The 17,510-nt window shown below is 40.1% G+C and overlaps 1 protein-coding gene across 6 annotated transcripts in view; it reads left to right on the top strand.

Moving 5' to 3' along the window:
* The window catches only part of MTMR9 (myotubularin related protein 9), a 131,393-nt gene that overhangs the window by 50,502 nt on the left and 63,381 nt on the right, over positions 1–17,510 (top strand). For 3 of the 6 annotated variants that reach the window (XM_023550962.2, XM_064272621.1, XM_064272620.1), the window contains 2 exons: positions 2,747–2,907; positions 12,832–12,940. In XM_023550962.2, coding sequence (XP_023406730.1) covers positions 12,905–12,940 — 36 coding nt within the window. In that variant the 5' untranslated portion in view covers positions 2,747–2,907; positions 12,832–12,904. The remainder of the gene's footprint in view (positions 1–2,746; positions 2,908–12,831; positions 12,941–17,510) is intronic. The other 3 variants (XM_003412449.4, XM_064272619.1, XM_023550963.2) reach the window with 1 other exon arrangement.

Below are 17,510 nucleotides of genomic sequence, written 5' to 3'. Positions count from 1 at the left end.
GCTTGTTCTGCGTATTGCCTCATTTCCTTCCTGATGTCTTGAAGGGTTCTCTATATTAAACTTTTGTATTCTGCGTGTGGTAATTCCAGGAATGCACTTTCATATGTAAGATCCCTGGATTCTTTGTTTTGTGAGCCTATTAAGGTGATCATGGTCTGTTTCTTTATGTGACTTGATATTGACTTTTTTCTCTGAGCCATCTATAAGTTATTGTATTATTTTATGCTTGCTTACTGTGTCGTAGCTGCTTGCTTTGTTTTGTTTTGTTATACCCCTATGGGTTGCTTGAGTGAGCTAGCTTGATTATTTTCACCTTTGGAGCTCTGGTGTCCTGTCCCCAGTTGGCTAGAGTTTTTATCAGGTATATCAGCCTATCAGTCCATTCAGTTTTCTTGTATGAATTCAGCTCAGGTTCCCAGGTAGCTGATCATCAAGTGTGTGGTACAGGTTCTGTCCTACAGTCTTAGAGGGGCAGTGGTGATTGACTTACATACCGGTATGTGATTGCAGGAAGGGGTCATGCTCTGAACAAGGCAGGGGGCTGAGAACCAACCCCTAAGTGTCTGTGGAAAACATGTCTCTGTTCCCTAGAGTGTGCTGGTAGGTGGGTTCTGCAGCGGGACTATGGGCACCCAACATTTTTGGTTATAAGGAGTGGGAGGTACCAGTTATCTTTGGACCCCTGTCGCAGGTGGCTGGGTGACCTGATTGGAGCTAGCAGTCCCTGATGTGGGTAGGTGAGGACCTTGTTTAATAGGCAAAGCAATGTCAAATATCAAACATCCACCTCTCTACCGCACAGCCGAAATGGTTGGAGTTTGCCCACAAGGGCCTCTTCTCCCGCAATAGGCCCATACAGGTCCATTTAGAAGGGAAAGTTGCTCAAGATCCACGGACGGTTTATGCCTGGACAGGAGCCGCTTCTGTCCTGAGCTCCCCTGGTTAATGGAGCTTGTAAATTATCTTTTCCCCCCAGCTGCAAATTTTTTCCTTCCCCAAGGCCAGGAGGATGGCTCTAGGTGCTCACCAGGGTCTATCCCAGGCCCCGGGATTCAGCTGCTGAGGCCGGCTTGGGGGTGGAGGGGTGCGATAAAATATACACAAGTAGTTAGCTTTTGCCGAGAGCGCCGTTCTGCTTTGGTTCCAGAGGTGTGAGTAGGCTGTGTGGTTGGCTGCTTCTTCCTGAGGAAACTTCAGCTGAATTCTAGTACCAGCCCCCAGCTGCTGCTGCCGCCGCCGCTGCTTCGGGAATGGTGCCTGAAGTTTCCCCGAGGTTCAGGTCTGATAACGCCTGTCCACTTCTGAATGGTCTCTTCCTCGCCCACCCCTCTGTTCTTTGTCTAAGCTTGCCTTTGTTGTTCAGGGCTCCCAGCTTGTCACAAATATACTCGTTTCACTTGTTTTTTCGGGTCTTTGTTGTAAAGAGGGCTCGCTGGAAGTGTCTGTCTATTCCGCCATCTTGGCTCCCCCTCTGAGATTGTACCTTTTGAGACTGAGGCAACTCAGCTTCTTGTGTTCCTTGGTCTCTAAGCCCTTTGGCCTCATTCCTGCATCTGCCCTGCTGGAACAAGTGTTCCAAAGCCTAGTAGTTCCACTGATAAGTGCCTGAAGGCATCCCAGTCTGTCAGTAATAGTTTGGCTGGAAGGCACTCAGCTCTCTTGCTGCATGGATTGGCAAGCCTAGCTCCACCGAGAAGTGCCCAGAGGCACCCCACTCTGCCAGGAAGCCTCCTGTGCAAGGCAGTCAGCTGTCTCGCTCTGTCGATCGGCTCCAGTGTTGTCTGGTGCTGGTCTCCTGGTTTGCTGCAGCCGGTTCTCTGGTACTGCTGCTCTTCTGCTGCTGCGAGTTCTCTGCAGCTGCCAGTCCTCTGTTGCTGCTGGCCTCCTGCTGCTGCTGCTTCTCTGCTACTGCTGGTTATCTGCTGCTACCAGTCCTCTATCCATTCACGGTTTCGAAATAACATCCACATTTTAGGTATCTATTTAGAGCAGTACCCAACTCTTGGTAGCAAATTCTGTGTTGGTTGGTCATCTAGTGCTGCTATAAAAGAAATACCACAAATGAATGGCTCTAACAAAGAGAGATTTATTTTCTTACAGTTTTCTAAGCTAGAAGTCCAAATTCAGGGCGCTAGGTTTGGGGAAAAGCATTTTTCTCTCTTTTGACTCTGGAGGAAGATTCTTATCATAAATCTTCCCGTGGCCTAGAAGCTTTTCCAAAGGACGCACTCTGCTCCCAATATTGCTTTCTTGGTGCTATGAGGTCCACCTGTCTCTGTGCTCGCTTCCCTCTTTCATATCTCAAAAGAGATTGGCTTAACACACTATCTAATCTTGTAGATTTCATCAATATAACTACCGCTAATCTATCTCATTGACATCATAGTGATAGAATTTACAACATATAGGGAAACCACATCAGATGACAAAATGGTAGACAATCATACAATACCGGGAATCATGGCCTAGCCAAATTGATACACATATTTTTTGGGGAAACAGTTCAATCTATGACAGTAAGCGAGAAGTAAAACTATCCATATTTGTGGATGATACGATACTACACATAGAGAACCCAAAAGACCCCACAAGAAAACTGCTAGAACTAATAGAAAGATTCAGCAGAGTAACAGGATTCCTATACATAAATAAAGAAAACTATGAAAAGGAAATCAGGAAAGCAATACCGTTTATAATAGCCCCTAAAACAATAAAATAATAAATTTTTTTTTTTTTTTTTACCTAGGAATAAATCTAATCAGGGATGTAAAAGACCTGTACAAAGAAAACCACAAAATACTACTGCAAGAACTGAAGAGAAATACTGTCTTGGTTATCTAGTGCTGCTATAACAGAAATACCACAAGTGGATGGCTTTAACAAAGAAATTTATTCTCTCACAGTCTAGTAGGTTACAAGTCTAAATTCAGGGTGTTGGCTCCAGGGGAAGGCTTTCTCCCTCTGTTGGCTCTAGAAGAAGGTCATTGTCCTGAATCTTGCCATGGTCGAGGAGCTTCTCAGGCGCGGGCACCCCAGGTCCAAAGGGCACGCTCTGCTCCTACTGCCGCTTTCTTGGTGGTATGAGGTTCCTAACTCTCTGCTTGGCCACACCCCAGGGAAACTCCCTTTACCTTGGATCAGGGAGGTGACCTGAGTAAGGGCGGTGTTACAATCCCATCCTAATCCTCTCCAACATAAAATTTCAATCATGAAATGGAGGACAGCCACACAGTGCTGGGAATCATGGCCTAACCAACTTGATACATATTTTTGGGGGGACACAAATCAATCCATGACACGTACATAAATGGAAAAATGTACGATGCTCATGTACAGGTACACTAGACATTGTGAAAATGTCAGTTCTTCCCAAAGCAAGCTACAAATAAAATGCAATCCCAGTTTGAATACTAACAGCATTTTATAATGAGATGGAAAAACTAATCGTTAACTTTATATGGAAAGGAAAGAAGACCCAGGTAAGTAGAGCACTACTGAAGAAAAAGAAGAAAGTAGGAGGCCTCATACTAATTGACCTCAGTGCCTACTATGCAGCTACGGTACTGAAAACATCCTGGAACTGGTACAACGACAGATACATTGACCAATGGGATAGAATTGAGAACCCAGATGTAAATAAGTGAACCTACGGTCACCTGATCTTCCAAAGACCCAAAGTCTATTAAATGGGGAAGAAACACTCTTTAACAAATGGTTCTGGCAAAACTGGATGTCTGTCTGTAAAAAAATAAACAGAATCCATACCTCACACCATACACAAAAACTAATTTAAAAATGGATTAAAGAGGAGGGAGGAGCCAACATAGTGCTATAGACAGAAGCACCACACCATCCCTCCACAGCAAGGACCTGAAAAACTAAGTAAAACAGAGACAAATGTCAGTCCTGGAACCCTACATGTCAAATGAAGATATAAGGAACTCAGCCAAGCACTGAATGAAATAAGAAACTGAAAGAACAGAGAGCAAGGAGAGATACCAACGGAGGTCCCCTATCAGCTAATGCAGCATGAATTTGCCATCTTGGGCTTCTGTTGGGGATTGGCGGATAGGGAGCATGGGAAAACAGCTTCACGGAGCTCCAGCGGGAGACAGGGCACCTGGTAACTTGCGATATACTCCTTCCCACCGCCACACCTTCCGCCCCACTTGGCCCCCACCACTTCATAGCTGGCGGCAGTCAGTCAGCTGAGAGCTGTGGACTTTCTGCTGTCGCTTGGATTTGCCATGCCCACATCGAAGAGTGGCAGACAGAGAGTACAGGAAAGCAGCTCCATGGAGCTCCAAACAGGAGCCAGAGCACCCAGTAACCAGTGATATACGCTTTCTCACTTCTCACACTTTTCTTCCCCTGCACAGCCTCCACTGCTTCCTAGCTGATGGCAGTCACTGGGCCAGCAGAGAGCTGTGGACTCTGTGCTGCCGCATGGATTCATCCCGCCCACATCAAAGTGTGGCGGAGGGGGAGTATGGGAAAGTGGCATCACAGAGCTCCCAACAGGAGACAGGGCACTGGTAACCAGCGATATATGCTTTCCCGGCCCCAACCTTCGTTCCCCCACTTGGCTTCCACTGCTTCCCACTGGCATAGTCTCTTGGCTGGGAGGCACTGGCTTCGGCTCTGTGGTGTTTGGATTCACCCCAGTCACATTGGCTGGCTCTATAAGTGCCATTTCTTTGTTGCTGGCGTTGCTTTTCTCTGCTTCTTTTGGTTTCTTCCCTGCCTCTCACCTCCTCCTCCTCGTTTTTCTCAAACACCTGGCTCCATGTGACATCTTTGCTTCTTCTTTAAAAGCTATGAAGCACTGCTTTGTTGGGGCACTACTTCCCTGGTCCACGCCACCGCTCTGGTGAGATCCCCAGGGACTTTATTTGTTTCCTTTTGTTTGTGTTTGATTTGTTCCTTCTGTTTTGTTTTGCTTGTTTTCTTTTCCTTTTTGTGGCGTGGGAGCCCACCCAGTCAAGCTGTACTGTGCAGCTTGAGAGTCACTTCCTCAGTCTGCACAGCTGCACTGGTGGGATCCCTGGGGGCTTTTCTTTTTCTATTTCTTTTAGTTTTTATGTATTTTTCTCTATTTCTTTTTTCGTCTTCATTTTATTCCATTTCTTGGTTTCTTGTCTCTCCACTCCAACAGCTAGCTCCCTCAGCAGTGTTTTTGTTTTTCTTTTTTGGCCCATTTCTCTCTCCTCTCTATCTTCTTTCTCATAACCCATCTAAGCCCTACACATCACAACCTTCCCCCTCCTTCCTACCATGAGACACAGGGAAGGCCTACCGGAAACTGCCTCGCACTGACTCCTGGCCCACCCTGTAGGCCCTAGTACCAGACACAAACAACCCATCTTAGCCCCTTGCCTTCAGCTGGACATGCCCTGCTGCACCATAGCTGAGAGACTGGCTGTGCCTATTGGACAAGCAGGTGAAAAGTAGCATGCTCACAGATGAGCAAAGAATGCACAGCCCACCTGTTCAGTCATAACCAAATAAAACAAAAAAGCACAATGAAACAAACAAATATCCAACCAATAAGCAAAGGCAATAACTACTAAACATCCTGAAGACAGCAGACAATATCAAAACATATTAAAAAAAAAAAAAAAGGACAGGATGGTTCCAGTTGGCATCCAAAGTAAAACACAGATGACTGCCCAGCAGAACAAAAGGCACTAGAACTACTTGATAGGGAATTCAGATCTCTGATAGAGCTATCCAAGAGTTGCAGCAAAAAGCAGACAAAAATGAGGGAAAAATAGAGAAATTCATGGAAAAGGCAGATAAAAAAATGGAAAATACAGACAAAAAAATGGAAGAATTCTGGAAAATAATACAAGAACAAAATGCCAGGGTAAATTTACAGTTAGAAATCATACAGAAACAACAATTAGAAATCCAAAAGATAAACAAGATTTCAGAAATGGACAGTATCATAGGACTGGGAAGCAGGTTTGAAACAATGGAAGACAGGATCAGGGAAATTGAAGACAAACATTTAGATACAACTTTGTTTGAGGAAAAATCAGAATAAAGAGTGAAGACAGATAAGCCCTGAGAATTATGTGGGATACAATCAAAAGCAAAAATTTGCAGGTGATCAGAGTTCCAGAACGGGGGAGCAGAGGGGAATGGAAAACACAGAATGAATCATTGAAGAATTACTTACAGAAAACTTCCCTAGTATCAAGAAAGATGAAAAGCTGACCATCCAAGACACTCAGCGAACTGCATATAGGATGGACCCCAGCAGAAAATCACCAAGATATATCATAATCACACTCTAAAAGTAGAGACAAAGAAAGAACCCTGATAGCAGCTCGAGAAAAACAAAAAGTCACAAATAGAGGGGAAACAATAAGACTAAGCTCTGATTATTTGGCAGAAACCATGCAGTCAAGAAGGCAATAAGGTGACATATATAAAACCTTGAAGGAAAAAAATTGCAAACCAAGAATAATATATCCTGCAAAACTCTCATTCGAATATGATAGTGAAATTAGGACATTTCCAGATAAACAGAAAGTAAGAGAATATGTAAAAACCCAACCAAACATAAGAATTATTAAAGGGAGTGGTTTGGTTTCAGAACAGATAACATCAGACCACAGCATGAATCTGGGACACAATATTGTACCAGCCAGATACTAATCTAGGAAATGAACTGTCAAGGAGTATCCAAAATCAGAAGAATTACAACAGTAAACCAGAGAAGTTCATCTGTAAATGACAACAACATCACAACGATAAAAGAGGAAATACCTGGTGTAGGTATAGAACTTTCTACTGGAGAGGAACGCAAGGTGATACCAAGTAATAACAGCCTGGCTCAAACCTAGAAAGATAAGGGTAAATTTCAAGGTAACCACAAAGAAAGCTAACAAACCTACTCAATCAAAATAAAGAAGAAAAATATAAAATCTCAGTAAAAACAACTTCAAAAACAAAAAAAACGGAAAAAAAATCCACACAAAAAAGGAATTCAGCACAGGACAGTGCTGAATCACACACACACACACACACACACACACACACACACACACACAAAAACAAAACACTGCAAAATGACAGCAGTAAACTCATACCTATCAATAATCACATTGAACATAAATGTTCTAAATGCACCCATGAAGAGAGTGACAGAATGGATGAATGAACATGATCCATCAATATGCTGTGTACAGGAGACACACCTTAGAAACAACAGCATAAATACACTAAAAATCAAAGGATCAAACAAACAAACAAACATGTGAAGCAAACAGCTACCAAAAAAGAGCAAGAGTAGTAATATTAATCTCAGGTAAAATAGACTTTAAAAGAAAATCCACCATGAAAGAAGGACATTATATAATGAATAAAGGGACAATCTACCCTGAGAACATAACCATAATAAATATCTACATACCCAGGGACCGGGCTCCAAAACACGTAAAACAACTTCTAACAGCACATAAAGAGAACTTGACAGTTTTACAGTAACAGCAGTAGACTTCAACACATCATTCTCGGTAAAACACAGAACATCTAGAAAGAAATTCAGCAAAGATACAGAAGATCGAAAGGCCACAGTCAACCAACTTGACTTCATAGACATATGTAGAATACTCCACCCAACAGCAGCAAAGTACACAATTCTTTTCTAATGCATATGGGATGTTGCCAGAATAGATCACGTTTAGGCCACAAGGAAACCTCAGTAAAATCCAAGACATTGAGATAATACAAAATATCTTTTCTGATCACAATGCCATAAAAGTAGAAATTAATAACAGAAAGAGCAAGGAACAAAAAAAATACACGAAAGCTGAATAACACCCTGCTTAAAAACCACTGAGTAGTAGAAGAAATCAAAGATGGAATAAAAAAATTTCTAGAATCAAACAAGAACGAAAACACATCCTACCAGATCCATTGGGACATAGCAAAAGCAGTGCTCAGAGGTCAATTTCTAGCAATAAATGCATACACCCAAAACTAAGGGCCAAAATCAAAGCATTAACCCTACAACTCGAACAGATAGAGAGTAGCAAGTGAAGCCCTCAGGCACCAGAACGCAAATAATAAAAATTAAAACAAACACAAAATTTTTAGAGCAGAATTAAATTAAATAGAGAATAGAAAAACAAAGAGTTAACAAGACCAAAAGCTTGTTCTTTGGAAGGATCAACAAAATCGATAAACCAGTGACCAAACTGATAAAACAAAAACCAGAGAGGAAGCAAATAACCCAAATAAAAAATGAGATGGCCGATATCACAACAGACACAACTGAAATTAAAAGAATCATAACTGAATACTATGACAAATTGTAATGTAACAAATTTGAAAAGCTAGAGGAAACGCACAAATTTCTAGAAACACACTACCTACCTAAACTAACACAAACAGAAGTAGAACAACTAAATAAACCTATAACAAAAGAAGAGATTGAAAAGGTAGTTTAAAAACTCTGAACAAAAAAAAAGTCCTGGCCCTGATGACTTCCCTGGAAAATTCTACCAAACTTTCAGAGAAGACTTGACATCACTGCTAGCTACTAAAGGTATTTCAGAGCAAAGGATGAAATAATCTCAAATCATTCTGTGAGGCCAGCATAATCCTGATACCAAAACCAAGTAAAGGCACCACAAAAAAAGAAAATTACAGACCGATAGCCCTCATGAAGTTAGATGCAGAACTCCTCAACAAAATTTTAGCCAGTAGTCTTCAACAAATATCAAAAAAATAATTCACCATGACCAAGTGGGATTCATACCAGGTATACAGGGATGGTTCAACATTAGAAAAACAATGTCATCATCACATAAATAAAACAAAAGACAAGAACCACATGATCTTATCAGTTGATGCAGAAAAGGCATTTGACAAAGTCCAAGGCCCATTCATGCTAAAATCTCTCAGCAAAATAGAAATAAAAGGGAAATTCCTCACCGTAATAAAGGGCATTTATACAAAGCCAAGAGCCAACATCATTCTAAAGGAGAAAGTCTGAAAGCATTCCCCTTGAGAACGGGAACCAGACACGGATGCCGTTTATCACCACTCTTATTTAACATTGTGCTGGAAGTCAAAAGCAGAGCAATTAGGCTAGAAAAAGAAGTAAAGGGCTTCCAGATTGGTAAGAAAGAAAAGTATCTCTATTTGCAGATGATATGGTCTTATACACAAAAATCCTAAAGAATCCACAAGAAAACTACTGGAAGTAATAGAAGAGTTCAGCAAAGTATCAGGATACAAGATAAACATTCATAAATCAGTTGGATTCTTCTACACCAACAAAGAGAACATCGAAGAGGAAATCACTAAATCAATACCATTTGCAACAGCCCCCAAGAAGATAAAATACTTAGGAATAAATCTGACCAGAGAAATAAAAGACCTGTACAAAGAAAACTTCAAGACACACTGCAAGAAACCAAAAGAGACATACGTAAGTGGAAGAATATACCTTGCTCATGGATAGGAAGACTCAACATTGTGAAAATGTCTTTTCTATCCAAAGTGATCTACAGATACAATGAAATCGAGATCCAAATTCCAATGACATTTTTTAATGAGATGGAGAAACAAATCACCAACTTCATATGAAAAGGGAAGAGGCCCCAGATAAATAAAGCATAACTGAAAAAGAAGAACAAAGTAGGAGGACTCACACTACCTGATTGTATTACCTATTATACCACCATGGTAGTCAGAACAGCCTGGTAATGGTACAACAACAGATACATAGACCAGTGGAATAGAATTGAGAATTCAGACTTAAATCATCCACCTTTGAGCAGCTGATATTTGACAAAGGTCCAAAGTCTGTTAATTTGGGAAAAGACAGTCTCTTTAACAAATGGTTCTGGCATAACTGAATGTCTGTCTGCAATCAAATGAAATAAGACTCATACCTCACACCATACACAAAAACTACTCAAAATGGACCAAAGACCTAAATATAAAGTCTAAAACAAGAAAATCATGGAAGAAAATATAGGGACAATGCTAGGAGCCCTAATACATGGCATAAACAGTATACAAAACATTACTAACAATACGCAAGCACCAGAAGAGAAACTAGATAACCGGGAGCTCCTAAAAATCAAAGACTTAATGCCCATCCAAAGACTTAACCAAAAGAGTAAAAAGACAACCTACAGACGGATAAAATTTTTGGCTATGACAAATCCAATCAGCATCTAATCTCTAAAATCTACAAGATACGCAAACGTCAACAAAAAAAAGACAGATAACCCAATTAAAAAATGGCCAAAGTATATGAACTGGCACTTCACCGAAGAAGACATTAAGTCAGGTGACCGATACATGAGGAAATGCTCATGATCCTTAGCCCTTAGAGAAATCCAAATAAAAACTACAATGAGGTACCATCTCACCCCAACTAGGGTATCATTAATCCAAAAAACACAGAATAATAAATGTTAGAGAGGTTGTGGAGAGTGAAATACTTATACATTGCTGGTAGGAATGTAAAATGGTAGAACTACTTTGGAAATTGGTTTGATGCTTCCTTAAAAAGCTAGAGGTAGCATAGGATCCAGGAATCCCACTCCCTGGAATATATTCTAGAGAGATAACAGCCCTCACATGAAGAGACATATGCCCACCCATGTTTGTTGCAGCCCTGTTCATAGTAGCAAAAAGATGGAAACAACCTAGGTTTCCATCAAAGGATGAATGGATAAAGAAATTATGATATATTCACAGAATGGGATACTATGCAACAATAAAGAACAACAATGTATCTGTGAAACATACATCGATGAACCTGGAAGGCATTATGCTGAATGAAATTAGTCTTAAAAGGACAAATATTTTATGAGACCACTATTGCAAGAACTCAGGAAAAGTTTTAAACATGGAAGAAGACATTCTTGGGTGGTTATAAGGGTGGGGAGGGAAGGAGAGGGAAATTCAGTAACTAGACAGTAGACAAGAATTATTTTAGATGAAGGGAAGGACAACACACAACACAGGGGAAGTCAGCACAACTGGACTAAACCAAAAGCTCAGAGGTTTCTTGAATACAACTAAACACTTTGAGAGACACAGTAGCAGGTTCGGGGGTCTGGGGACCATAATTTCAGGGGACATCTAGATCAATTGGCATAACAAAGTTTATTAAGAAAGTGTTCTGCATCCCACTTTGGTGAGTGGTATCTGGGGCCTTAAACGCTAGCAAGTGGCCATCTAAGATGCATCAATTGGTCCCAACCTACCTGGAGCAAAGGAGAATGAAGAACACCAAAGACATAAAGAAAATATGAGCCCCAGAGATAGAAAGGGCCACATAAACCAGAGAATCCATCAGCCTGAGACTGGAGGAACTAGATGGTGCCTGGGTATTACCAATGACCACCCTGATGGGGAGCACAACAGAGAGTCCCTGATGGAGTGGGAGAAAAGTTGGATGCAGAACTCAAATTCTAGTAAAAAGACCAGACTTGATGGTCTGACTGAGACTGAAGGGACCCCAGAAGATATGCCCCCCAGACGGTCTGTTAGCCTAAAACTAAAATGATTCCCAAAGCCAACACTTCAGACAAAGATTATACTGGAGTATAAGACATAAAATGATACTGGTGAAGTGTGCACTTCTTGGCTCAAGTAAAGACATGAGACTAAATGAGCAGCTCCTGTGTAGAGGTGAGATGAGAAGGCAGAAGGGGACAGGAGCTGATTGAATGGACATGGGAGATACAGGGTGGAGAGGAGAAGTGTGCTGTCACATTGTAGGGACAGCAATTAGGGTCACATAACAATGTGTGTATAAGTTTTTGTATGAGAAACTGATTTGAACCGTAAACTTTCACATAAAGCAGAATTAAAAAAATAGCACTCACTTTGCAAAACAAGTTGATTAGATGATATAGAAATTTGCAAAGGGATAACCATGTGTCAACATTTTTTATGTTCTTTTTTTTTTAATGAGAATTGTTTTTTTGAGTCTTTCGTTTCCAGCTTAAGCTGAAAGGGAATGATTTTTAAACCAGCTTTATTGAGATACAATTGACATAACAATAAACCACAAATATTGGAAAGTCTACAACTTGGTATATTTTGACATATGTGAAATCATCATCACAATTAAGATAATGAACTTATTTATAACATTGAAAAAAAAATCTTTAAGAAATATTTATCAGCTTTTGATGAATTCTTTGTTTAGATAATACTCAGAAGTATTTGTGGAAAAGAACTGGGAGCAATCAGTGGCAAAGCAAAGAAAAATAAGAGCTATCAGGAAGCATAAACAGAATAAAACAACATGGAAATCCCAACTAAAGTATAATTAAATTGTTTGAAACCTACTGATACAAAATTTGTGATTGAATTTGGCATTTACTCTGAAGATTTCCTTGATTCAGTGTAATATTGCTAGTTAATAGTTTTTAAAAATTGAAAAGGATATACCTATATGTTAAATGAACTGCAAGGTTGGAAAGAAGTAAAATATTTTGTTTAATGTAGGGTTGACTTTCAGTTAGGCTAATTGGAGAGAAGAAAATTAAATATATTTGGGAATTACAACGACATTTTCTCTCTCTTTTTAAAATTTATCATGCTTTAAGTGAAAGTTTACAAATCAAGTCAGTCTCTCATACAACTTATGTGCACCTTGGTATGTGCCCCTAGCTGCCCTTCCCCCTAATAAGACAGCACACTCCTCCTCTCCATCCTATATTTCTCGTGGCCATTCAGGCGGCTCCTGTACCCCTCTGTCTTCTCATACTATATTTTCTTTTTAAAGAAATTATCATGTATTTGAAGTCAGTAATGTTCCTAAAGTTGATTTGTAATTTCTTACAGATTTGTGGGATCACTGGGTACCATCATCATAAAGTGTAAAGATTTTCGAATCATTCAATTGGATATTCCTGGAATGGAGGAATGTTTGAATATAGCCAGTTCTATTGAGGTAAGTATTTTGGATGCATCTGATGAAAATAAAAAGAAGAATTTTATATCCGACTCAATGCAACTCTTATTATTTCTTTATTAGATATTTTGCCATATTAGTTTGACTCACATATTGAAGACAGATAGGAAAGATCTCACCCTGATTCATTGTTATAAGAATGTAACGGGACTCTACTGACTTACAGAAATTTTAAGTGTTACTCATGTTATATGATTAACCCAACTTCACTATGTATTAGGAAATCCATATGAGTTCATATTGATCAAATAATATTTCACTTGATTTTCTTTTGAGTATGTTCAAGTACTTATTTGGAGAAACCATTAGGGGAAGTAAAAAGGTTCTTGGGGCAAATTTTAAAGTTTTGCTCGATATTTCATGTTCACTGTACAAGTTTTTGAAACCCTGGTGGCGTAGTGTTTAAGAGCTACAGCTGATAACCAAGAGGTCAGCAGTTTGAATCTGCAAGCGCTCCTTGGAAACTCTATGGGGCAGTTCTACACTGTCCTATAGGGTCACGATGAGTCGGAATCGACTCGACAGCAGCAGGTTTTTTTGGAAACCCTGGTGGTGTAGTGGTTAAGTGCTACGGCTCTTAACCAAGACGTCGGCAGTTCGAATCTGCCAGCAGCTCCTTGGAAACTCTATGGGGCAGTTCTACTCTGTCCTGTGGGGTCACTGTGAGTCGGAATAGACTTGACGGCAGTGGGTTTGTTTTGGTTTTGTACAAGTTTTTACGTTCTCTGCATACCAGAGACAGTTTGTGAACTTCTTTTTCAGCCCTAATCAGTTTGCTCAAATAAGATCCTATATGGAATTTTAAACCAGTAAAACAGAGACAGAATTGCTTTTATTCAGGTTACAGTGGGCAGATACTGAGGGGGGCTAAGAGGCCCCATCTGCCCTATAGGGCTTCCTCAGAGACGTTAAAAACTACTAACGAGAATTAATCAAGAACAGTCTTTACTTCTCTACCAGGTCAACGACTAGAAACAGGATTTTTTTTTTTCTCTGATGAGCCAATATACCTTTTTGTAATAGGTGTGCAGTTTGACTCTTGCCAGCTTGTGGCCATGGGTAAAGTACTTTACCTCTCTGACCATTAGTTTCCTACTTTATAAAGTGGGGATGATACCACCTACCTTTAAAGTTTGTTTTAAGAATTAATATTAGTTGATGTGTGTAGAATGCTTAGTATAATACTTGAGGGTCTCCTATCGTTTATTTAGTGCAGTTTATGTCGAGGTCTTTTCTGTGTTACTTTTTTATGAAGTCATTGTTACCAATGGTGGTAGCCTATTGTTTGCTTTTTTTTTTTTTTAGAGTTGAGCTGCTTTATTTATTTATTTATTTATTTTATTAACTTTTATTAAGCTTCAAGTGAATGTTTACAAATCCAATCAGTCTGTCACATATAAGTTTACATACATCTCACTCCCTACTCCCACTTGCTCTCCCCCTCTTGAGTCAGCCCTTTCAGTCTCTCCTTTCGTGACAATTTTGCCGGCTTCCCTCTCTCTCTATCCTCCTATCCCCCCTCCAGACAAGAGTTGCCAACACAATCTCAAGTGTCCACCTGATATAATTAGCTCCCTCTTCATCAGCGTCTCTCTCCCACCCGCTGACCAGTCCTTTCATGTCTGATGAGTTGTCTTCAGGGATGGTTCCTGTCCTGTGCCAACAGAAGGTCTGGGGACCATGGCCGCCGGAATTCCTCTAGTCTCAATCAGACCATTAAGTTTGGTCTTTTTATGAGAATTTGGGGTCTGTATCCCACTGATCTCCTGCTCCCTCAGGGGTCCTCTGCTGTGCTCCCCGTCAGGGCAGTCATCGATTGTGGCTGGGCACCAACTAGTTCTTCTGGTCTCAGGATGATGTAGGTCTCTGGTTCATCTGGCCCTTTCTGTCTCTTGGGCTCTTAGTTGTTGTGTGGCCTTGGTGTTCTTCATTTTCCTTTACTCCAGGTGGGTTGAGACCAATTGATGCATCTTAGATGGCCGCTTGTTAGCATTTAAGACCCCAGACGCCAGATTTCAAAGTGGGATGCAGAATGATTTCATAATAGAATTATTTTGCCAATTGACTTAGAAGTCCCCGCAAACCATGTTCCCCAGACCCCCGCCCTTGCTCCGCTGACCTTTGAAGCATTCATTTTATCCCGGAAACTTCTTTGCTTTTGGTCCAGTCCAATTGAGCTGACCTTCCATGTATTGAGTGTTGTCTTTCCCTTCACCTAAAGCAGTTCTTATCTACTGATTAATCAATAAAAAACCCTCTCCCATCCTCCCTCCCTCCCCCCCTCGTAACCACAAAAGTATGTGTTCTTCTCAGGTTTACCATTTCTCAAGATCTTATAATAGTGGTCTTATACAATATTTGTCCTTTTGCCTCTGACTAATTTCGCTCAGCATAATGCCTTCCAGGTTCCTCCATGTTATGAAATGTTTCACAGATTCGTCACTGTTCTTTATCGATGCGTAGTATTCCATTGTGTGAATATACCACAATTTATTTACCCATTCATCCATTGATGGACACCTTGGTTGCTTCCAACATTTTGCTATTGTAAACAGAGCCGCAGTAAACATGGGTGTGCATATATCTGTTTGTGTGAAGGCTCTTGTATCTCTAGGGTATATTCCCAGGAGTGGGATTTCTAGGTTGTATGGTAGTTCTATTTCTAACTGTTTAAGATAACGCCAGATAGATTTCCAAAGTGGGTGTACCATTTTACATTCCCACCAGCAGTGTATAAGAGTTCCAATCTCTCCGCAGCCTCTCCAACATTTATTATTTTGTGTTTTTTGGATTAATGCCAGCCTTGCTGGTGTGAGATGGAATCTCATCGTAGTTTTAATTTGCATTTCTCTAATGGCTAATGATCGAGAGCATTTTCTCATGTATCTGTTGGCTGCCTGAATATCTTCTTTAGTGAAATGTGTGTTCATATCCTTTGCCCACTTTTTGATTGGGTTGTTTGTCTTTTTGTGGTTGAGTTTTGAATTTCCATGTGTTAGGTTTGCTTAAGATAAGATGTGTTCACTTTATTTTTCTATAAACAGTAAAAAATACCAACTATCTATTCAGATTACAAATGATAGAAATTTTACTTGGATGATTTTAATTTTAAATTGAAGAGTTCTTGCTATTTTTTTCCCCAACTAATTTGGTATAAAAAAAAAAAATTTGGTATACACTTGCATAAATAAAATTTGACATTAGGCCAATTCTCAAAACGTGAAAATTACGCATATCCCTGCTTTCCCCCTTCTCTCATCTCTGATACCAGCCATCATGTGGCACTTTTTGTCTCTGACCTTAACTACCTGGGGTTAGGTCAGATCTTACAAGTTAGAAGTACTCTGTCCTTCAGATTGATTGCCTGCCCAGCCCTCCTCTGTCCACCAGCCACCCTGAGCTGGGTCTTCACAAGTTAAAAGGTCTCTATCCTTCTAATTGCACAATAAACAGATGCCATCCCCTGCTGGCTCTCACTGCGCTTTGTAGGTTTGATAATTCACTGGAAAGACTCACAGAACTCACAGAAAGGGCTATATTCACTATAATAATTTTTTCTAAATAATATTTTATTGTGCTTTCAGTGAAAATTTACACAGCAAATTAGGTTCCCATTTAACAATTACACAAATTGTTCAGCGACTTTGGTTACAGTTTTTACAATGTGTCAACATTCTCATTATTTCCATTCTGGGTATTTTGTTTTCAGTAATCTGATTTCCTGTCCCCTTATGCTTTCATCTTTGCTTTAGAGTAATTGCTGACCATTTAGTCTCATATAGATGATTTTTTTAAAATATGCAGTACTCACTGTTAATATTCTTTATTTTATGAGCCAGTCTGTTATTTTAGCTAAAAGGTGACCCTGAGTTAGTTTTGGTTCATGGTATGGAGTGTCTCAGGGTGATAGTCTCGGGGAGTCCTCTAGTTTCAACTAGTCGAGTAAGTCTGGACTTTTTAAGAATTTTAGTTTTATTCCACATTTTTCTCCCATTCTGTGAGGACCTGTCTACTGTTGACTTGATCAGAATGGTCATTAGTGGTAGCTGGGTACTGTTTGGTTCTTCTGGTCCCAGGGTAGATGAGGCCATGGTTCATGTAGACTTTTAGCCCTGTGGACCAGTTTCTTCTCTGAGTCTTTGGTTTCCTTCTTTCTCTTTTGCTCCAGACGAGAAGAGACTGGTAGTTGTATCTTAGAGGGCTGCTTGCAGGCTTTTAAGATCTCAGACACTTCTCAAACTAGGATGTAAAGCATAAACTTTATGTAATATATTATGCCAATTGACCAAGTTGTCCCACGAGATTAAGGCCCTAAGTCTTCAAACCCCGAAAATCAATCCCATGAGGTGTTTGATTATGTCTAAGACATCTCCATATCTGTACCTGCTATGTGCTTTATTAAATATGTATGAATATATGCATATATATACATACACCTGTACACATATATGCGTACATACATACCTAACCACGCATGTGTTTTTTGGTTATTGTTGCAAGATTATATATGTCCTAGTATTTACCAAACATGTCATTTTTTGTGTGTGTG

This window comes from Loxodonta africana, chromosome 19 (genome assembly GCF_030014295.1).
Source record: "Loxodonta africana isolate mLoxAfr1 chromosome 19, mLoxAfr1.hap2, whole genome shotgun sequence".
Lineage (NCBI taxonomy): Eukaryota > Metazoa > Chordata > Mammalia > Proboscidea > Elephantidae > Loxodonta > Loxodonta africana.
This window is presented reverse-complemented; position numbering and strand designations above follow the sequence as displayed.